General features: G+C 37.6%; 1 protein-coding gene across 3 annotated transcripts in view; it reads right to left on the bottom strand.

The window, feature by feature from the left end:
- CDKL5 (cyclin dependent kinase like 5) overlaps positions 1-24,249 on the bottom strand; it is a 132,174-nt gene that overhangs the window by 62,062 nt on the left and 45,863 nt on the right. For all 3 annotated transcript variants that reach the window (XM_058018877.1, XM_058018880.1, XM_058018879.1), the window contains exons 2-3: positions 20,457-20,687; positions 19,892-19,926 (exon numbers count right to left, since the gene is read on the bottom strand). In XM_058018877.1, coding sequence (XP_057874860.1) covers positions 19,892-19,926; positions 20,457-20,520 — 99 coding nt within the window. In that variant the 5' untranslated portion in view covers positions 20,521-20,687. The remainder of the gene's footprint in view (positions 1-19,891; positions 19,927-20,456; positions 20,688-24,249) is intronic.

Here is a 24,249-nt window from a genome sequence, read left to right as displayed (position 1 = left end):
GTCCTTCAGAAAAACTTGCAACAACTTTACTGTTTGTTCAGATGTCATGAGCAAATGCTTCCATTACCAACCTTATTTATTTGTTTTAGACCAAGTGTAGTATAAGGGAGTCATAAACAGCAGGCTTTTCTCATCCATTTATCAGATGAATCCATAAGCCAAGGGATGGCCCATCTGTGTCCATGAACTCCCAGAGTGGGGCTCCAGCCCCTGTGCCAGGCTCAGGTGACAATGGTGCTGCTGCCAGGGGCTCTCCAGACTGCAGGAATTTACAGGCTCACAGCACACACAGCTGGGGCTGGAAGGCACTTCTGCTGGTTTTGAATGTCCCCATTTGTAGGGATATTCTGAACAGCCTTCAAGGCACTCAAAATCCACCAGGATGAGATCTGGAGCAACGTGCTGGAGCTGATTCTGCTTTGAGCAGTTGTGAAGAGGCACACCTGAATCCTAAGGAGTCACTACAAAGCATTTTACATTTCTTCAAGAACTTGCAGTCTGCTAATTCAGGGTGTACATATTACCCTGAAAAGAACACTTGAAAGGAAGTGAACCCACTCAGTATTTTCTACCAACTATTGGGCTGATGATAGGGGTTAGCATCAGAACTTCCATTTTCCCAAGAAGATTTTTCATATTCATTCACAATTTTCTCCAAGCAAGAAAGTAAATATGCATCTCCAAAGAATGTGCACAATAATGTAATGAAAAGGATCTGGAATAAAAAACAGCTTTAAACACTATAAATGTAGCTATTCTAGCTTTTCACGACAAACTAGTAATATTTTAGCAATATTAAAAATAATCTGTGTTTCATTTCATTCTGTTGTAGTACTAATCCATATAATTTTACAATTTGACAGTATTGTTTAATCCAAACCATGGTTGTAAAACAGAAACAAAATTGAGTACATGTCTATAAAATTCTTCCAATGCAGAAATGTCAGTAATAGTAATTTCAGTTTCAAACCTCAGTCTTCTTCCAGTTCTATTTGTTCAGGGATATTTTTTTTTTTTTTGGTCTGTCAAAACTGGAAATTGTGAAAATGAAAGGTATTTATAAATAGCATAATACTGCATTGACAGATACCAGCATTATTTAATTACTTTTTATAGCATAATCTTGACACTTGTAATACAAGTGATAACAAAGTAGAAAATGCAGTAAGACAAACTGTACTTCCTTCAAGATATCACTGACTCCCCAGATTCAGAGGTCAACAAGATATTTCTAATTACACTGTATTTCCTAAATTTTTTTTGTTATAATGCAATGCTCCTTTCCTGGGCACCTTGTAAATCAAGAGTAGGTAGAACTTATTAGAAAACAGTTACTTTGCTTGGTTGGTTATTAAAAAAATATATCATTGCCAAAGTCCTCAGTGTTGTTATCCTAAGTCTCAGAGTCAAAATAGTTTCAGCATGATTGGCTGAAATTCTCAAGTTTATCACATCTCAAGCTTTAGTTTTGAAATGTTTATTTCTGCAGAGGATACAATTTAGTTTTTATCTGGTATTTTCTCATCTTAAATTTTTGGGGCTTGTCTTTTTTCTCATCAACAATCTTAACAGGCCTTTTCTTTAAACTGTAAAACAAGACCTACTGTGAACCAAAGGCAAACTTGTCAAGCAGGTTCCTGAGGCTGAAACTCTTCATATGAAATTCAGTACCAGATTAAGACATCCATATTCAGATCCCTGTATGTGAGTTGTGTGTTCAAACTTCTAAGAGCTCTACATTGATCAGTCACTTCAGTCACAATTCAGTAGCCTAAACATGGGCATCCAGAAGCATTTAAGATTGCTGAGGTATCTACAACACCCACATGGGATTGTCAGAGAGGCCTTTTAGAGCTGCCTCCCTGGAAATCTCCACCTATCAGTTTTTTGAGTACTCTCTATTCAAGGTCTGTACTTTCTAACATTTTCTCCTCAATGTTCTCATGGTATTGAATTCCACTATTATGCAAACACTGCAGCCAATTATTCTAATAATCTGACTGGTCCTTCCATCACCTGCATCAAGAAATTTCCCTGATGCCCTCCAGAAATCTCTGAGATTGCTTACATCCCACCACACTGCCTGTCCAGGAAATGCCAGGGAAGTTCAAGTCCCCCCCGAAAACAAGGTCAGAATTCCCCTGAAAAACAAGTGTTTCAGAAACATCATCAGCTGCATAAAAAATGCTTTGCCCATTTTTTCACTTTGATCAGGTGGTCTACAGCAAAGACTCAAAATAATGCCACAGTTTCTGGTCTCACCTCTAACTCTGAACCACAGGGTCTCAACCACACTATCATCCATCTGCTATGACCCACTTTTCCCTTAAGAGTGGGCCATCACACCATCCCAGAAAATACAATACATCTGAGACACACTTTCCCACAAAGGGAAACTTCATTCCCCTTTCTTTTTAGCTCATCTTTTCTGAAATGTCTGTACTCATCCATCCATCCATCCATCATAAAGCACCACTATTAATTCTATGTTAACAATTTTTATATACCAACTTAATTTTTGTTTTAGCGTGCAAGCTACAACAGGATTTCTGCAACTTGGATAACTCAGCTTAGCACTATCTTAGAAAAAAATTGGCTCTCAGTGCTGAAAGAAAAATACCTAAACATAGGAGCAGCTACTGTCATTTCCATGCTGCACAAGGAGAGACAAGGTTTGCCCTAACTTTAACACCTCCCAAGTGCAAATGGCAGCAACAACTCCTCTGTATTCTGCAGTGGGCCTTAAGGAACCAGAGGTGGCAATTGCCTATTCAGATACCAAGCAGCCATTCCAGATCTGTTCTGGAGCAAAAGCAAGAGCCAAGGTAGAGGTTGTTTTTGGTTTTAACACGTTAATTAGTTAGTAATGGTAAGCACTCCACATTTGGGTAAAAGCCTAAGCTACAATGGTCTTCCTGTCTAGAATTCAACTTTTATGTTTAGTGCCTCAAATTAAAAGTAAAATAAAATAAAGTTTTAAACTGAAAATTTTTCCTCTTCACATTTTGGGCCCCTCAATTAATGTAACACTGTAACCCTGTCTTCATCATGCAATTTGGTATGTAAAAGGTGTTACCTAATGTAACCATCACTGCTGGTATTTTGGTGTCAGCTCATTGTTAAGTTTGATTATGGAACATTTAATAGACCACTGCATTAACCCTAGGAATCTGTCATTCCCTTTCACTTATTCCAGATCTTTAATGAGAATATTTTTTGTGTTATTCTCCAGGGAATGATAAATTTGAACAGGAAATGCCACTTGTATTTTCAAGCTTCAGTTCACATTAGACAACAGTATTACAGAAAGAAAACAATACCCTCCTCTCCCTGTACTGATTTTGTGGCATTTATAAGACATCTTTTTGCTCTCTAGGTCTCTTTCATCAAGAAATAGTTTTGTTGACATTACACTCATACCAAAGCAAATTAAATTTTAGAAGTTTTTTTCCAATCTGTATATTGATGGGTAATTAAGTGGAGACCCTGATTTCTTCTCAAAGTTTCTACATTCAGGTTTGCAAAGAAAAAAAAGTATTTTATTGTCTGGGATTATATAGACAGTGCACTCTCTGGAAAATAAGAGAGAAATTCTGGCCTTTTAAGAAAACTGCAGGTTTTCTCTGTGCAGCATCTAAAAGTGCATTCCTTTTAGAGATTTTCTCTTCTTCATAGCACAGCATTAAGATTAAAATTTATTCTGCTAAAAGAAAGACAGCAGGCAAAATTCATAACTCAAACACCCCCTGATCCCTGCTGCAGAGGTCAGAGGAACAGGAGGGCTGCCTCTACACAAGATGCATGATAATTTAGCTAACTTGAGAAGCCAACCATACATGTGGAAATAAAGGAATCTGCAGGAAGATTTCTGCTACTACTAACAGATGAAGAAGAAATGGCAGCTAGGTTTTCATAAAAATAGCATTTTCTGCAGATGAAATTTCAACTTGGGAGCTAAATCAAGAAAGAGAGTTTGTGGACTTATTTCAGACAGTTTCTTCAGCATCTGAAAAGTTGTGGCCAGATCAGTCTATCTTCCCTTATGTTTCAAGATGGAGAAAAAAAATCTAAACATCACAGAAATTCTGGGAAGACTAAAAAAAGCTCCTCGAGCAAAAACTGCCCCTACCAGTAAGACTAACATGCTGCCCTTTTACATCTTACACACAACACGTGTACTTTTGAACCAGAAGGAAAAAAAAAAAGGGTAACCACACAGAATTTAAGCTCACTGTGAAAGTTTGCCCAAGCATGACAAACAAATACTTCTTGGGAAAAGGGGAAGGAAAAGTGTCGTGATCTCACCAAGTTTATTATCACAAACACTGGAAACACTCTGTGGGGAGAGAGGATAAAAAAGTGCAGAGTGAAGAGCTAAGGGCCAGGGAATACATGGGCTAAAGAAACTGGGAAAAGAAGGCAGATAAATGCAGCCTGAGAACAGATTGGAAAAGAGAACTGGGGTAAGGCACCTCGGCTGAGAAGTAGTGCTAAAACCAGCATAACAAATAAATGAATCTGTGAACATTAAAATTTTAGTGGAACCCAATTTAACTGAAAGCAGAGGAACAGTGAGAATTCAGAAATAGCTGCAAACCCACTAAAAGCACAGATGAGTCTCATTCCACAGTGTTCTGGTATGCATGGGGGATGAAGGCAACAGGTTACTAGCTATGCCATCTCAAATACTCGAAGCTGACAGCTGTGTGACAACTGCGTGGCTATCCATATGGTGTTCCATGATGAATTTTGTATTTGAGAAGTCTAGAAAATTATGGGGGGGAAAAAAAAGTAAGTTTATCACAATATATATAAGCAAGGCAGCATTTGAGGGGAAAAGGCAGCATTCTTTCATTAGAAATACTGGTGTATGCAAAAGAAACTGAAGCCCTTCTCCAGGCCTAAAATAGAAACAGCAGCCTCCAAGGCTAAATTCAACTGAGAACAATTATATTCTGTGTTTTAAAAGATTCAATGAATCTACATAAAAGGCCAGATATTTCCTATGGTAGAGCCTATCTCATTTAGCTTTAGCAGCTAAGAGTTAGATATTCCATGTGAATTGTCATGGCTTTCCCCACAGTCAGTAAAAGCAGGGAGGGAGAGAAGATCTGGCCAGAAGGTTACTGGTTTTAATAATTTCCAGATGGTAAGAGCTGCTTTTCGGATTTTGGACTCTCTCAACTTATATAAACGAGGGAGATTGGTTATGCAAGACCTAAGCACTGAAACAGTGGGTGAGATTAATTCCACCCAAGTTACTTAACTTTGCAGCCCTTCTGTCTGTATATTTTATTTTTGCATGCACAAACTTAAATGCATGCACATGTTTTTAAGGTACATTTCCAAATCTTATCAAGACTAGTAACCTCAGGGATATTACTTTCTCTGGATCATTATTCTTTGAGTTGCATTGCTACATTAAGATCATCACAGTTCATTGGATTGTACTTGTAATTAACATGCTGGAAACACAAAGTATTCCAAACTGTGCTACTGAAGTAAGAACATCTCCATTGCCAACGTAACTGCAGCGTCAATTCTCACATCCCACAAAGCAATCTGGCATAACTAGCATCAAGACCAGAATTTCTGAAGCTCATCCTTCTTCTTTCACCTGCATATTAGAGAATAAAGTATATGTTCACTGGTGAGGATCTTCATGAAGCTGTAAATATCCCTGCTAGGAGCTTTGCATTTCCTTTTCTGGTATAATTAAAGGTACTACCAGAGATCAATAAAACTTTAAATAACTTGCAAATAAGGTCATATTACAAACTTCCAGAAGAATGCTTTAGATCAGATTCTTGAGCAAGAGCTCAAATATTTAACATTAAAGGTTTTCATAAGAAAATTCTGAATTTAGAATGTATATTGTATATTGACCTCCTAGAGCCATATTTCTCTCAGTTCCAAGGCACTGTAAATATTAATTTAAAAAGTGGTGAAAGAAAAAGTAACAATTGGAAAAGCTTTATGATTCTTTGTGGAGTAAAGGTTTTGAACCTTTTAGTTAGCAAAATTTCTCATTAATGTTCAGTAACAGGACTCCTACTTCAGATTTGATTTAAGATTACTCCAAAAATCCAAAAGCTAAACCTGTGCAAGTAAGCTTGGAGCTTCATTGCAGCCCTTGGTCTAAACTAGATGCAGATATGGAAAACAAAGCTTCTCCAGAGGAAGGGTGCCTTCTGTCCTTTGTAAACTGATATAGTAGCAAGCCTTCTGGTGGTACAGAGAGTAAACAATAGTTCTAACAGCAGTTTGATGACTAGCATTTGTGCTTGAATGTGCTAAAACTGACTTGCTTTCATCATAACATGATTCTGGGTGTGACTTCTTTTTTTTAAAAAAAACCCTACAATATTGCAGTATAAGATTATATAGCAAAAGCTCTGGATATGTAGCAATAAATAAAAAAGTTAGCAAATGAGTAAATTGGTTACTTTAAATGCAGTTGAAATCTTCATAGAAGAGAAAAGAAGAATTAGTCTCATCACACAGGTTTCATTCAGGTAGTACTGTTTGAATAGTCAATTATCACCACCTCTTCAAAAAATGAAAAGGTGGCCTTGAAGAATATTAATTGTTAACCTATCCCAGTCTAAAAATCCAGATAAAAACCTTAAACAAATCCATAGATAAGAGATCCCTATACCTAATTATTCCTTTACTTTTGTCTTTCCACATATTTGGTCTTTGCAAGAATAAACTATGCCCTCATAATTTGATTCCTAGCCAGATCTGTTCAGGAAGGGCATGTTCTCCCACTGAAAAATTCTAGGTCTTATTGTTTACTGTAGATACAGAGCTATAAAACTAAACTGAGCTTTCATTTCCATTTTTCTTTTAATAGCTCAGAAGTGCTAAAAGATTGTCTTTGTTCACACAAACATATTTAGGAAAAAAAACAAGACACTTTAGCAATAAGGATAAATTTTCAGAAAGTTCCTGAAACAAAATCTTCAGATGAAGAGACAAGTGAAAGCTGAGAAAATATAATCACAAGACTTGGGCTGTGAAATTTTTATTCATATTTTTGGTAAAGCCTTGTACGTGCCTGCTATATACTTTGATAAAAGAAGAGATTTATTGCCATTCATATTTTATACTGAGACACAAGTGTTCAGTTCTCCTTACATCCATAAAAATGGAAAGTGCAACAGCGTGCTAGCCATACATAGAAAAACCTTTGCAGAAGTTACAGAGGGAACAGGATGGTAGCATTTTTTAAAACTGACCAGAAGAGACCACTATGCTATAATTCATTAATTAAACGTGTGTGTGTGTGTGTGTGTGTGTGTGTGTGCATGCACACCTGTGCACAGCTCTGCAATGTGCACATGCGTCATTGGAAGGATGCTGGTAAAGGAACAGCTCATCTACAACAATACATATTAAACATTATCCATTTAATTGAGAACCCTACTAAATAAAAACCAAGAATACTACAAGACAGTCTGATTACCCTTGAATTGCTTCTCTGATCCTGCCATCATCCAGACATCTACTCTGCATTCTCTTTTATGTTATCTGAGGAATATGGAAGAAGGGGGCTCTACACTCCAGAATTTCTCAGGAGAAATGCCACTCCCTCACCTTTTATTTTTTTAAACCTGCTAGAGGCCATGGGATGGATGTTCTTTGGCCTATGTTTAGCCTTTCTAAAAGGCAATGGGGAAGCTCCTACTGATTCTCTTTTGCTCCCCAAATAATTCCTTAGCACTGCAAGAACATTTCTAGCAGGAAGCAGGAACAGTAAGCAGTGGAACACAACAGTGGAAGCAAGGACTTACAAAATTAGAACAGGTTCAGAGCCCAGGGTGCAAGTCCATCAGATACTATCCTGTATGTCTCTTAACACCATTCCTCACTAGCTGATGATTTGAGGGAGAAAAAATGGCAGGCACCACTTGGATGAGTTTTTCACACAAACAGTCACAGAAAACTTGATCCTGTAGAAGCAGCAGCTAGTCAGCTCTGCTCTGCAGATGGCATTGCCTGCAACATATTTCTGTGCATAAACATGGCATTACTCTATCTCTGTTGGAAATGTTAATTGATTTCAAGAAGATAGCTTGCCTCCTGGTCAAGATGCATACTGTCAAAAGAAGAGGTAGGTGGAACCAGTAAAGTTTCTTAAGTCCTACAGAATTTCATCTTTCCACATCTCAGTGCCTTATCACACTTAAAAATATCACCTATCTCTGTCATACCTCAAAACCACATTTCTTTAAAAGCCCATCTATAACCTAAAGGAAAATCAATAATGATGATAATCCTGTTCAGCCAAAGTTAAGTCTAAGAAAACTGTTTTGCAAACAATTTTCAGCACACTGGAATAAGTGGTAATCTTCTGTTCTTAGAACTGTATGAAAAATATAATTCATAATATGCAATTGGGAAGGAGTTCTCAGTGTTGCAAGGATTCTTTCTTGACTGAAAGATTAGGAGAGCTGTTTAATAAGGCAGCACACTTCTATGCCAAAAACTGAAAAAAGAACAACCACCCTTTCAGAGACATAGGTATCTTGTTTCTGCTGCATGAGTGTGTAACATATCAGGGTATGAAGAGGATATTGGGGGAAGAACTGAGTGCATGCACAAGCATGAGAAGAAACTGCACAGGGTTTCAAGAAAAAACACTGTTGATAATTGAGAATATTGTTTATGGGATGGTGCTTCAAAAGTAAAATTGAGTAAAACATTATGCCAAGCCCAGAAGGTTGCAGCACAGCAGATTCACAATCAGACCATGCATCCCCCAACAGGAGGATGGCCACAAGTCTGCAGCTTATAATATTTGAGCTCATCTTCTGTTGGCCCATCAAGGATTATGAACATACTTGTCAAAGACAAACTCCAAGCAAGGAAAAGCAGAAAACAGACCCATGGAAGTTGAAGAAAGCAAGATTGAAGCTAAGGACTATCCCATAACAACAGACAACATCTAAACATTATATATACACAAAAGATGTAAGAACTTGTTTGTCATCACCACCCAGAGGAACTTCAGAGATGAAGTGGGGACATGAGAGCTCCTGACCCTTGTCCTCCATCCTGCATGCTGGACATGTTGCCCAAATCAGACACCTCTCTCGAGCACACACACGACCAAGTGTGTGGGTACGAGGGTACAGGTGAATGAAACCATGAAGAAATGGGCATCCATGAGGACAATCCTTTCACTTCAAGACCTGCAAATATTCCCTTTATGCAAGACCAACACTGAACTTCATTACACTGATCCTTGTACACTCAGTACTGTACAGAAATTAGTCTTGAGGAAGAAACAGAAGATGCCTTATCAAAGCTTTTAAGGTGCAAGCAACTATAAATTGGAGAGCTATATTGGTATCTGTTTCCAAAAAAGAGTTACCTGTTCTCTTCAGAAACAAATCCTCACTTTGCTAGACGTCTGAAAAAGTAAAAATAAAATTACATAGAATGTGTGATTTCTCATAATGGGCAAAGGTAAAGCCATTATGTTCTACGGTGTTAGGGCTTAAAAGGGACTTGCATAAAGATTGATCTAATTTAGCAATTTAAACAAAAATGAATCAGGGATAGTAAAAATGCAAATACTTTATAAATCCAGACAATGTTTTAGTTTTTATCTTAAATAAGAAAAGCATAAATAGATTTACTTTAGAAAATGAGAAGCATGCAACTGGACTGCTCTTGAAGAAAAGCAAGCAGCAGACTCATCAAGCTTTATTGTCCAGGTGCAGCTACACACAGCAAAAAGAAGTATGTGTTTTGAAGAGTTTCAGAATTGCAATATGTGTATAAGGCATAGATCTCATAAAGAATGACTCCAGTTCTCTGCAAACATTTAACAACTGCTGTTGGTTCAAAAAAGAGCACAAAGCAGTCTTAGCAAAAGTGGCCCCTATTCAAGAGCTCAGCCTGCCTTCCCACTGTATCCAAAATTTCTTGATCACCACACTCTGACATCAGGTTTGTCTAGTCCCTTACTTAGGCTTTTAGCTAGGATCAAACCACACATTAAAAGTACAATTATTAGGTCCTCTGCACAAGAATTTACAAGTTTGTACAAATTTTAACAGCTGTAATGGTATAAAAAGGAAACCACTTTCCTTTTTCCCCACTTATTGTTATCCAGGCTTTGAACGAGAAGTAAATACCACTATACTTCAAAAGAAGTTAAGAATTCCAAGAATTTTTATTCAAAAAGAATAGAAAGGTTGTTTTATATTTTAGGAGGGTATTCCATGAGTTAGGAATTACGCATAAGTGAGTAATCAAGGAAATATAAATTGCTTTAATCAGGACATTCAGAGGGACAACCTGCTATTTAAAAACACACTGTAATCTTTACTGATGAAAAAATGCAGAGCCAAGAAGAGCCTACAGTTTTCAGGAAAAAATGAAATTATAGGAAAGTTTTCACTGTTATTGTGAATGTTTTACCTACACTGTCAAAGCTCATTTTGCAGGACTCCTGAGTCTTAAAAAAAAGGATTTTAAATTCACAAAAAAAAATTTAGAAAATAAGGTAATGTGAATGGCATATTCAAGACACTTTAGTATATTTAAATTTCAGATCAACTTGGTTGATACAAATAATTTTGAAAGCCAGACACATGATCCAGACCCATTTTTACCATGGCACATTTAAAAATCTACATGAATGATCTTCTGAAACACTGAGTTATGCTCTTAATGGCCTTTGTTTAAATACAGTGTGTCCAGAAATCAATGATTAACCTAGTGCTCTTAGAGCTGCTCATGTGTCCTAGAAAAGTTTAAAAACTCCACAAGAATCCCTCACAGGAAAACAATTAGCCTAAAATTTAGAAATACCATTTTGTTTGCATCAATTATGCTACACAGTAATTTGCAATTTGATGACAAGACCAGATTGTAATCCAATATTCAACCAAGTTCATACTACTACAGATGTAGTCCTATAATTAGCCATATGCTGCTCCCTCTCCCATATAATAATGTGCATTAACTATAAATTCCCTCGCTTGCACCGCTACTTTCCTAATGATCCAAGATCCTACATCAGGTCTCTAAAACTCATCTATTTCAATTCCTTCTGCTATTGCTTCTAAGAAATACTGTAGTCATGTTCCTAAACTTTAATTATCAGCATAAAATTTTCAACTTTTTGCAAGAAAAAGTTATTTGTATGGATAGCCTTGCTTTGGGTGCTCATCATATCCACACTTAAAAATAAGATCTCACTTACACGGACCTTAAAATGAGATACAACTCTACAAGCTGTTTGCAATTAAGAGCCATTAAGGGCAGCCACAGAACACACTGCTGATGGTCTGAATATGATGCCTGTATTATTACAAGTGTAATGATATATAATCCCTCTGCAGATGGATTTTGCAGCAACTACTAGGGGGCTTGTTTATTGACTGGCAATCTTCCAAGCAAAGTTCTCAGTTGTGGCATAAGCAGTAACCTTTCACTTAACAACACCAGTAGCCACAGCAATAATTCATATAAAAGATTATGTAAAATAGTATCAGAAATACATATAGTTTAAGAAACAAAAGAAAAAGGGCAAAAGATGCTGGTTTATCCAGAGCCCTTAGTGTGACCAACTGGAAGAAACTGTCTGATAAAAATACTGATCTGAGATATGGTGACTGCAACAAATTGCTTTTCTCTGACTTAATTTAAATTGAAAACCATAAGTAATACATTTTACATATCCTTCCAAAGCAAGATGAATCACTCTTGTTATTTTTAACTCAGGCTTCTATGCTTCTTTCACCTACCTCCATTACTAAAGTACAAGGGTGATTTCCTGTTTGTCTCCCTCACCCTTGTTTTGAAGATCTTCTGCAGCATCAGGTGTCTCTGCACCCCAGCTTTGTACTGCATGAAATGTTATAATGGACAAGCCAACTTAAGCCACCCTAATTTGTGGTATTGAAAGCACTCACATTGTAGTGCTTTAAACTGAACACATCTGAAAATAAAAACTTTAGTATTTTCCCCTTCCACAGCAAGTTAATTTCTCCCCTCTGAAAGCTCTGTCTCTTATCTTTGCCCTGCACCTTCCATTTCTAATATTAGCCATGGGGAGCAAAGGAGGGTTGGAATGAGAATTTTTATTACTGAATACCATCCAGATCTGAGCAGGGTTCATAACATGACAAGCACAAAGGAAGAGGTAAGGGAATGGAGTAACCTACAAGGGAACTTTCAAACACCAGTCTGGATTGTCAGAAAAGACTCAAAGGGAAACAACACAGCACAACTGCAGGCATCAAAGTAGCATCATTCCATGGATATGGCTACAAAGTGACTCATGTTATTAATGAAAAACATTAACTTTCATAAAATCATTGAATATCCTTAGCTGGAAATGACCCACAAGGATCCTGGAGTCCAACTCCTGGCCATGCACAGGATTCACACCATGTCCCTGCGAGCATTGTCCACATACCTGTGGAACTCTGTCAGGCTTGGTGCTGTGACCACCTCCCTGGGGAGCTGTTCCAGTGCCCAGCCAGCCTCTTCCAGATACCCAGCCTAAACCTCCCTAACCACTGCCTCTGGTAATTTAATGCACTTAAAGAAGCATTCAGGCCCACTTTGTTGAACCCTGCCCAGGCCCTCTTAAAGAAATCATTGAATGTGACTGATAAAGATAGCAAGGGTTTATATACAATCAAATTAAATAAAACTCTGAAACACAGCATATCTTAGCAACATATAGCAGAAGCAACAGTCAGAAAACAATAAAATAAATTTTAAAAAGATCTGGAACTACCTTACTTCATCCCCTCATCCTACATAGCCTTACAAGTGCGAACCAAAATGTTTACTTCAGTTAATTCCAGGACTCAGACTTTGAGAAAATTAAGACAACACCAAAGATCTAATTTTTTTTCCAGTAGTGTAAGTAATTTTAGAATCTGATAATTTCTTCAAAATTAGTGCTTTAATGGTTTTTATTAAGAAATGCATTATGAAAAAACTCTTTTAAAATAATTGAAGAACGAGAGAGACCTGGGAATAAGACTTTGAGGAAAAGAAATAAAAGGCAGCAGTAAGTATTGTGATATGGAGAATATTATAGCTCACCTTGAGAGTGAGAAGGGAGACTGAATTAGTAGTGGTCTGCTCAAGCTGTAGGAACTCAGCAAGTTCAGTTTCTATGTTCCATTCTGCTCAACTATCTGATCTTTGCAGCACTAACAGTACACATATGAATCTTCCACTTCCTTGAATGTAAATCAGCACTTTATTGACATCAATCATATTTAAAACCACATTGATATAATGCTGTCTGATTGTCTGTTTCCCCCTGCCACAGGGGACTGAGAAAACTTTGGAAGAGGTTCAGGTGAAGACAAATGTCACAATGCAGCAATGAAAAATGAAGGCTATATAAACTGTCAATGGCATATTCACATCTTCCCTGCATAGGAAGCAGTTACAGATGTTCATTTTAGGTCTCCTACATGTATAGAAAGCAATGCCTGAAGTGAATCAGCACTAATCAAGCTTGCCTCTCACTGCTGCACTCAAGGAAATGCCATGGAAGTAGAGTTTGGAAGTCCACAAAACAAATACTCTGTATCTAACATTTCACACCAGAATTCTGTAAAGAATTCAAAAGGTAATTCACTGCCTCATAGTGAAGTTGAAGCAAGTGGTTATTAAACAGTTACTATGAGCTTCAGCACCACCACTTGCCGAATAGCTCTATTTTCTTCACATAATACTTAGGACTGATCTCAACTCTTTCTACTGCAAACATTTAATACTGGAAAACTCTATTTATCCAGAAGGTCCAGAAAGTCTCATATTCATTGTATGTGTTTCACACAAGTTTTGGCACAAAACCCCACCAGTGATATGATGCTTTAGCCCAAGGAACAACAGCATGAATGGAATAATCTTCCATAGGTAAGCTGCCATTGCTGAAAGGAAACAGTATGCTGCACAGAGATTTTATCCTGGCAACAATTAAAACCAAAAATCTTGCCACAAAGCCAAACCAAATTTCATTAATTGAGAAAATTAGCATATTCCTTTTAATTACATACCAAAAAAAAAAAAAAAAAAAAACCAAAAACAAAACAGCAAAAAATTTGAGGATGAGGGGAAAGAACACAGGCAGCAATCTGGTCTCATTTTGAGAACTCAGATTTTTCATTTACTCCTCATTTAATTTTTCAATCAACCAAACAGGAAACTACTGTCAAATCAGTCACATCCAAAGTAAGACAAAAAAGAGCTGTACCCATTTTAGTACAAAAGATTATACCATAAAAGTTAAACGGCAATGACTGTATTCTTCAATCTAAGTACTTGACTTAACACATGCTGGGGAGCTGAGGAACCTTGAGAGCCAAATCTAAAGAAAGTACAGGAAAAAATACAACACACTGAAAAAACCTACAACTTTGACAAACAAGTACACTTAACTTTTAACACTAAAGGGGAATCAACAACATAAAAATGGTTAGCAGATTTGAAGTGTGAAGGTATTAATAACATGAGCAGACACAAGAGTTGGAAAAGGGATTCTAACATTGACCAGGGAAATTCAGAACTCTGCTTTCATGACAATATTAGAGAAAACCCAAATGTTCTCATTTGCTTTATGAAAGCATCATGACCAGATTCCTGGTGCCTGTACCTAAAATTTCTGAGAAAAGACCAGGAGGAACTAGGAATCAGTGCACAGTTCTAGAAACATGTGTTATGTGAACTACCTGTGATCATGATGGCTCCACTCTTTAGGGGTACAGAAAATGTAGTGGAATAGCTTGTGTGACCAGAGCTCTGCCACAACAGACACAGCTCATCTTCTGTCAAATATCCTAAAAGACAAGGACAACCTTGCAGAGGAGAAGGGGGCTTGAATACATGTACATTTGCTTTCAAATAGCTAACACAAAAGTCAAAAGCTCTTGCACAAGGGTTGGAAGACAGAACAACGCAGGTTACATTAGGGGGAACACCTGCTTCAAAGCACCTTATAAAGAGAGGAAAATAGATAAAGCCTTTTTAAGGGAAGCCTTACAATAAAGTCCAGTTTTCACAGAGGACTTAGAGCACTCCAACATTTGCTGCAAGGGTAATACAGCATGATGGAGACAACCAGATTTTTGGAAAACGGAGAAGGCAATTGCTTGACACTGATCAATGAACCAACCATGATAACCTCAGAGGCACTGTGTGTGCACCCTGACAAGAGACCACTGTACAAGGAGGAATTAGTGATGCACATCAGAGCTCACCTGAGCTGGCCCAGGCCCAGCTGGACTGCAGGACAAACTCAGCCAGGTCACTGTAGCAGAGAAGCCTGCAAGCAGCTCCCACTCAGCATCTGAGCTACATAACCCGTGTGGCCTTGCCTTTATCCAGGGATGTAGCAAGAAGTTCTCCTGAGAACATCTTTCTGTTTGACAATGGAATTGCTCAGGAGTTTTCTTTTAAAAGAATCCTGCAACAGTTTGAATAATGAAAATAATGAAGAAATCCTTCTTACAGACTGGTCTTCACAGAATGCTGCACTCTGATCAGAGGCCATTTTGATGCTGCACAACTGAAGATTCCCAAAATCTGAAGGGATGCAAGATCACCTGTTCCATTTTTACGTTATTATAGTGAAGTTAATACTCACTGAAGAAGCAGAACTTTAAATAACAATTTAAAGAGCCTGTGTTCCTTTCTTATGGGTATTACAGCAGACCAGCATCTCCACCATGACAGTGGAATTTAAGATTCTGAAATAATTAAGAGACAGGGACAATAGAAATACAACCCTGGACTTTCAAATGAACATATTTCATCTTGTTCTGTGATCTGCTTGGAGACAGCCCTGAAGAGCAAAGGAGCCTATGAGAGGTGGTTGTTCCACAAGAATTACCTCCTCTAAGCACAGTGATGGCTATGGGAAATTTTTCTCAAGTTGGCCAGCATTGGTAAAAGGGGAATTCCTGACTCTGCTCAAACACAAACAAATAGTGTGCAGTGTGAAGAAGTGGGTTACCTTTAGAAACATTAAAAAAAAAAAAGTTTTCAAAGGGAAAACCATGACCCAGCTAATCCATAGGGATTCCAATAATAAAAGACATTAAAAAGGCTGAGATACTCAAAAGAAAAGCAATGATTCTGCTACATATGCATATTCACTATATTTTCTAATGAGTAAAATGAACCTTTCTTTAAGAGATCAGCAAATATTTCTTTCATGTATTCTGAGGCAGACAAACAACTTACCAAAACACAAGGCAAGAGTATTACAGAAGGCTCAAATAAGACAAAATTAGATATTAGGCCAAGAAGACATTGCCTGGAAGTATTAAACCTATTCCAGAGGTTATTCTTCATTAATCTTCAATGCAATGAAGTGCCAAATAATTCTAAGTAACATTTCTTTTTGTTGCTTTTTAATATGGGAATTGAGAGGTGTTTATCTCAAAGAAAAAGGTCTAAAAATGCCTCATGCTATTAAGAACCACCAAAACCAGACACATTCCTAAAATAAAAGTCAAGAAACCCCATCTCATTAGGCAGGAGATGTTGGACTTATAAGAACAACTGGCACCAAACTTCCAAATCATTAAACTGTATACCCTCAGGCTCCAGACCTTTGGTAACACACAGCACACTGCAAGAGAAGGAGAAGTCAAGGAGATTTCATCCATTTCAACTATGCTTTTAGAGAAACTGCATCACCACACACCTTCCTGTACACCTGGCTAACCTAAAAAACCACCATCAATTTATGCATACAAATGCATGTATATAGGCATAGAATCATAGAATGTCCTGAGTTGGAAGGGACTCACAAGAATCATTAAAGTCCAATAACTCCTGGCCCTGCAAATGACACCCCAAGAATCACAGCATTTGCCTGAGAGCCTTGTCCAAGTGCCTTTCATGGTCTGACTGCTTGGATGAACCCATCTTCCTCTCCAGCCTGGCTTGTGGTGAGCTCTGCTTCATCCTGAGAAACAACACCTGTTCCAGCATCATCATCTTCTCCACCTCCCTCAGGCATCTAAGGATGTATTTACCTCATTTCTATAAACTCTACTTGCAGCTGCAATTGCCAGTGTTCCTCCTACAGTCACAATTTATCATCTCACAGTGCAACATTTCCTTTTCACGCTGGCTTTTGGCTTAAGTTTTCTTTAGGTTTCCTTCTCCTTGTGCCCATCTTTGGAGACCTGTGGCTTTACCACAGTATCTTCCTATCATATTACTGCCCAACAACTCTGCATGAAGCAGGAAGACCACTTTGTAAAGTAAAATGGATACTGGTTTTACTTAAAGGGCAAACATTTGACAAGTCTTTGCTCATGTTTAAGATTCTTTTCCTCAGCCATGATCTCTGACACTACTGAAGTGTTCAAGTGGCTTCTGTTTTCAGAAAACAGCAAAATCCAAACAAGCCAAGACAGCCTTTTTAAATAGTTTGTAACTATCAAATGTATTTCCAGTATTTTCAAACACAATGCACTTCAGTGTATTTCCTTAGGAAATATCCTCTGACTAAATGAAAAATAGGAAAAAGCTTTTCAGAGCATCATCTCTGCTTTTTTCCAACAATATTTGCATTAGCTTAGCATCAGAAAAAAAACTCCTCAAATAAACAAGTAATCTTTATGCACAAACCACAATTAGCAATGAAGGATTTGGGATAAAAAACAGTCTGTGTAATAATGTAAATACAGTCATTCTAGAGGACCTAGTTTAGCTTTTCTGGTAACGTTCTTTTACCAAAGGAAAAACACATCTAATAATGACAAGGTATTTGTTCCTGATGCCATTCTCTCCTACTTAAATCTATATACATATGCCAGTGAAATGCACTGAGGTAAAAAGCTATATATTTACTGAAGCACTAGTGGATTATATGTTGGCAAATTGCTGCAATTAAGGGCTGGCTCCTCATTTCACACAAAATTTACCCTCTCAACAATACAGTGGAGATATATTGACTTAAAATAGCTGGGAATTTGATTCTGGCATATTACTACTATTTATAAACATTAATATAAATACCTCTATATTCAAAAGTATGCCCAGTAAAAACTTAAAAAAAAAAAAAACAACAACCTAAAAAAAAACCCCAAAACCCACACACAAAACCAAACAAAAAAACCCAAAAAACCACCAAAACCCCCAAAAAAGCAACAAAAAAACCCCAAACCATACATTCTTGCATGTCCAAGTAAGTCTTTTATGACTGTATGAAAGTGTACTTCATCTTTTTATTCCTATACAAGTAGGAAAGGCCAACATTTAACTTTTAGACAGCTGCGCTGTTTTTGGTAAAATAGACAGATTCTAAACTCATGTGCTCTCAGAATCTCGGTGCAGCTTGTTTTAAGTGAGAATCATAAATCAGTTAGATGAAAACAGCAACATGCCCTCACCTATTTCTTTACATCTCCAAAAACTGGAAACCCTAGGTCTTAGTAAACCCACCTGCTAGAAGCTTAACGCAATACCACTTTGTTTTAAACATTTAGCACAGCCGTTTCCATCAAGACAAAGCTGTAGAAAAAAATGGTGAGACTACTAGAAAATTTAGATGCTCACAAGGAAGGCAGCAGTCTTACACAGGCTGTTGGAACACCTTCCTCTGCTAAAGGAAAGATTTTCCTTTCTAGATATCTGGTGCGCTGCAAGGTATTCTCCTAGGAAGCTGGGCAACAGCTTACCCTGCCAATACACCATGCTTTTAGAGTACTGAACTCTTCTGCATGAGCATGAATAGACATGCACAGCTTAAATTTCACTCAGCAATGCAGGAAATCTGAGAAACTTACTGAGTCTGGGTGAGGTTACTTTCCACAAAGAACAGAGATACCTAGTACAAACTGCATCATTACTATCCAGGTGTTCTCAAACTACTCACCCTGAATTTTCATACCATAAATATCCAAAAAGATCCAACTTACCTAAGTCACTCAACTGACTGTTGTACATCACCAAGCCCAACAAGGCTTCAGCTGGAGAGGATCTTAAGTTCCAATTTATTTTTCCTTTTTTAAGTGCACAACAGGGTAAGACACACCAGACAGAACCACACACACTGGGCAAAAGTCCTTCTGTGTACATGCTAAAAGCCACCACAGGAACATAAACCCTCTGCACAGTCCTAACTTATTCTAGAAAATGGTATGAACTACATAAAAAGACTTGTATAGATTCTTGGAACACTAAAATTCTGTGATTCAGAAATGTTTTGCTTCAGAGAAGTTATTTTGTTAAATGACTTCACTGCAGCTTCAAAGACAGCAAAGTTGTTTGTGTCAGCTCCGTGCTGATGAGCAGCAAGTTCAGATACATACAACTTATACACTAGTTAAAATGGTGTAGACAGGTTGCCAGACTTCATTTTTGTATCAAACAGTGGCTTTTCTTTCCTTCTTAACTTCTTCCTTCTCCAAATTAAAATCAAAAACCAAAAAAGTCACTGCTTTCTCACTGCTATTTGATCATCCTACAGATGTCAAAATCCCTCATGGACTCCCCTTTCTCTCCCCTGCCCCTTCCAAGGCAGCCAAGTGCTTCTACAGCAGTATCTGGCAAGTAGTTTGGCATTCTAATTAAGAATGCTTGAGCATAAACTGTGTTCCAAAATATTTTTGGTCTCTTTTCTTAAAAACTCTCTAAGTTGAAATTAATTAAATATTAGTAATATTTCAGAGAAATATTTAACACAAAAAAAATTGAGATCTAGAACTAGATATAGCCATTTCCCCTGAAACCTGCAATTAAGATTGCTTTAAGTAACTTTCTGAAAGGAAAACTCCACCCCAGATGCCATGTCTCATACATATTAACATGTTAGCTCTCATCAAAGGTCATTGCTTCACTCAAACACCAACATTTCCCTCTGACTTAAAAGTAATTCACTTACCTTGTGTCTGCATTTAAGTACAACGCCATAGGCTCCTGAAACAGAGAAGATGAGAGATAAGCCATCTCAAAAGCAGAAAAAAAATAAAAGTGGCAAGATAAAACAGTGTTCAGCAACCTCCTAACTACAGAAGTAACATTGTTCCAAGTATTATTATTCAGAACTTAGATATATAGGTTCTAAATCTCTGTACACTGAAACAATTCCATAAAAATTGCTCAAAAGTAAATGGATTTTAAAACACTGAAATTATTTTTTTTTAAATATGCTTGCAGGTAAGTTTGAGAACTTGCATTTCCCGAGTACCACTAATGAGAAATCAACACATTAAACTTTTAAAAGGAGAAAAAAACCAAAACCACAAAAAACCCCAAGCCTCCACAAAACTATTCTATTTCTCTTCCTTTCGTTTCAGCTTCCATACTCCTTCATCCATCTGACAAGGAAATCAGCAGAAGCTCTAGATAATAAACACGTACAAGAAAAATTGTGCAGTTGGTAGCTTATTATCATCTAAGTCAAATCTACAAAATTCTAATTAATCTTTTTTTAAGATACTACTTACCTTCACCTACAACCCCAAGGATCTCAAATTTATTCATCACATTACCAATGTTAGGAATCTTCATCAAGACAAATTCCTCTTACGGTGAGAGCCACAAAACATGGCACAAATGGGACCCTCTGAAGATTTTGCAAAAGGCAGTTGTGAAAAGGCTCCTGGGGAAAAAAACTTCCACCTTGATCAATCAGACTTCTCACACCCTCTTTTAATTTCTAGGCAATCAATAGCTTCCTGGGGAAAGAACAGAAAACAACATAATTAGTACTTTGATTTATTTCAGTAAGAGAAAGCAATGGTACACAGACATTACACCAATAGAGTCTAACAATTTTAACAGACAATTAATTTACTTCTACATTTGATGATCAGGAGAGCTTAGCAGCAGCTATAATGGACAGAGCCCACCGACACCACACATCTGACACAGCAGCTGGCCATGTAATCCCATACACAGGATGTCTATTACAATAATAACTAACTGGCATAAAGTAATTTTGTACAGAACCGAAGCAAACAAAAATGTTGTCAGGAACAACCTCAGTAAGCAAAAATAAGCTTGTCATAATTTACAGTCTGCTTGGTGTATGTTGATAGCTAGGTACAGAAACAAATTTTGTTTAGTTATTTTCTCATTTGTCCACTGTAATGATAAAAAGGAAATGGCAGAAAGAACACTCTACAGGAGAAAATAGCTTTCTACTACTATTTTCTGTGATTATTAAGAAAAAAATGAAAGGAAATTAATTTGCTAGGCTGACTACGAATGAGATTTTAAAATTATTTCCATTATCAGCTTATTTAAGAAATAGTACAGAAAAGATAATGTCTTTAAAGAGTTTTTTCCGTGTTCCCCAAACACTGAAGTAATTTTTCAAATTAAGCAACTATATGTAGGGTAAAGAACAAAGATTTTTTGGCTGTTTTAGGCTTACCACTTCTCTGCTATCCTATTAGAAGCTTGATTTTACTAATTTAGACTGTATTTGCACCCTTAATATTAAAGGCACATATCCCACATTCAAAAATGGGGAAAGAAAAACCCTCAACTGCTTTCACCATGAACTGGAAATATACCATCTTCACAATTCAGTGATTCAAGGACAGAACTACTCATGAAGAACAAGATGGAAGTGAATACATTTAATTAAGTTATGTGTAATGGGTGAGTGTGACCCAATAATGCTGGGTTCAGCTCACACAAATGGGATGTCACTGTAAGCCAGGGGGACTGGCCAAAAGCCCAGTTTTGACATGGTCATACACAACAAAAGGACAACCCAAGGGTGGGGAGGAATCACAATGACATTTGCTTCAGCAAGACACAGGCAGATCATGTGGGGAGGGGTTGTTAGTTTAGAAGCAACTCCAGAGTTAATCAACCATGGTGATTTGAAAATAAAGCAGTGAGTTCCAAATTAAAGGGATAGTTGGAGTTTTCTGGTTTGCTTTTGTTTTTTAGAAAAAGCTGTCCAGTCCTTTATTAATTATTTCAGTGGTTTAATTTACTGTTTTAATTAATCAGTTTTTTTCTTCACTGGTGAATTGTACAAAATACTCTTTCCTTTCCCTTCCATATGTTCTCCTCCTATTTCATTTGGCATCTCCTCACAAAAGCCTTTTTGCTGTTTGTCCAGACTTTCTGGTTACACTAACGAACTTAAAAAAATGAGGTCCTGGAAAAACAGGAGCATCTGCTCAGCTGCACCCATCAACAGGAGAACAGAGCCCACACTGAGCTGCTTCAGCTTCTGCTGGAACAGGCTGGTGCCAGGCACAGGGTGCAGCTGGCTGTCCCCATGCTGCAGCTGAGTGACAGAAATACTGCCACAGGGACCCTGAAACAACCATAGATGCCACGATAACGCAAGTGAGACACAACAGAAGCAGTCAGCCAAGCTCAGAACAGCAAAATTACTTGCCAGAAAGAAAGGAAAAGTCAGCAAACATATATTGTTTTCTATCAGCACTATTCAGTAACATCACCAAATCTGTTACTTCAGTTCCCAACATTATTCACCGACAAGTCCTACCAGAAATTAGTTTGTGATAAATTGATTACTCTCATTCTTCCTAACACTGTGCACAATACTTCCTAGATATATGATGAAACAGTAAAGAAACTTATGAGATAATGTACCAAAAGCTCAAAAAGAAATTAAGATGCAGTTTCCTTTTTCCCTCATTCATAATTTCTAAATTTCTCATACACTATTTAAAGCTATACAGGCCTGCAGCTTGTGATCCACTATTTTTGTTTTCAGTTCTGCAAGTTTATTCAGTATGAATTCTAGTTTTTTATTGGGAACAAAGGTTAGACTTGGAAGCAGCTAATCTTCCTTTCTGAAATCCCCCAGCTGGGGAGGTTGTGGATCCCCAACGCCAGCAGTGTTAAAGGCCAGGCTGGATAAGCATCCTGAATAGTGGGAGGTGTTCCTGCACATGGCAGGGTTGGGAGAAGATGATCTTTAAGGTCCCTTCTAACTCTTAAAATTCTATGGTTCTATGAAATTCAATGCTGTATATCCTCTCCCCACTGATCACATATCACCTTCCCTTTTCACTTCATTAGAGGAGCCACAGAAAGCTGATCCCCTGCTACCCCTGAATTCATGGCACCTAGAGAAGCATTTGCAAGTCCTTAAAGATAAAATCCTGCCAACCCACTTAGTGATTTTCACTCACCATTGGTGACACACTTCAGCTGGCCCAAAGGAACACACAAAGCAGCTTCCCTGATTGTCCCCAAAGCGCATCAGGAGTGACTGACACCACAGGGAACACAGGGGGCTCCCAAAAGCAAACTGACCTGAGTGAGCCCCTCTTCTACACTGGCCCCAGGCAGCTCTGTGCCCAATTCTGCTTAGGGCACTTTATGAGAACTTCATCTTGAAATTAAAAGGAAATTAGTGAAAGATGACTAGTGACACACAGCAGTAATATGGGTTCATATACAAACACTTTTTGCCCCAACTCTTCTGCCTCAAACTGGGCTATAATTCAAACTTTAGTGAAGTTAGACTAGTTAGACCCATTTAATCTCTAGACTATAAAATTTATATGCTTATTTGAGATCTCTGTCTTCAAAAGCCGCTGAAAGATTAAAATCAAGCTGCTAAAATATTTTTTCAGTGGCAGTAGCCACTATTTGGGATTCTTCTGTTTTTCAAAAGGCACTGGACTTGTTAAGAGTGTTTTGAAAATCACTGATTCTTGCAGGGAATTTAGTAACATGAACTCAAAACTCCATTAATGACACAGAGTCTTAATGATTGTCAGAGTGAGTAACTGTAATAACAAAAACAAGGAAAAACCCCTAGAAGGTCAAACAAAAGCTTAAGCAAAACAGAAGCTTAAAAAAGTCATTTCAAGAGAGTTATCCACAGCAAGAACTACTTTATTCTGTAACTTAGTGAGGACAGGCTGGATTCTTTCAAGCTGAACACTGGAAATAGCAAGGAAAACCTCAGCTAATAGCAAGGAAAACTTAATAGCTGCCACAATTCCATTCTTTGCACTGAGTGCCACACTGGTCTGTTTTCCTAAGCTGCTTGCTGTCTAGAACAACCCTTGCAGAGGTGGAAACAAGGCCATCATTTACCTCTTTTGAGCCTTTGGGCTCTCAGTATGGAAATAGAATCATTCTCCTAATATCCCTTTCTAAGGCAGCCAGATTCACAGCACATCAACAATTTTATGAATTAAACCAACAGATCTCTGAGATGCTCTCAACATTGACATGATATTCTACAAAAAGCAGAGCCAAATCAGCAAAGTAAAATGTCATGAGATGAAC

This window comes from Melospiza georgiana, chromosome 2 (genome assembly GCF_028018845.1).
Source record: "Melospiza georgiana isolate bMelGeo1 chromosome 2, bMelGeo1.pri, whole genome shotgun sequence".
NCBI classification, from domain to species: domain Eukaryota; kingdom Metazoa; phylum Chordata; class Aves; order Passeriformes; family Passerellidae; genus Melospiza; species Melospiza georgiana.
Note: the sequence above shows the minus strand (reverse complement) of the source record. Positions and strands in the feature narration are given on the sequence as shown.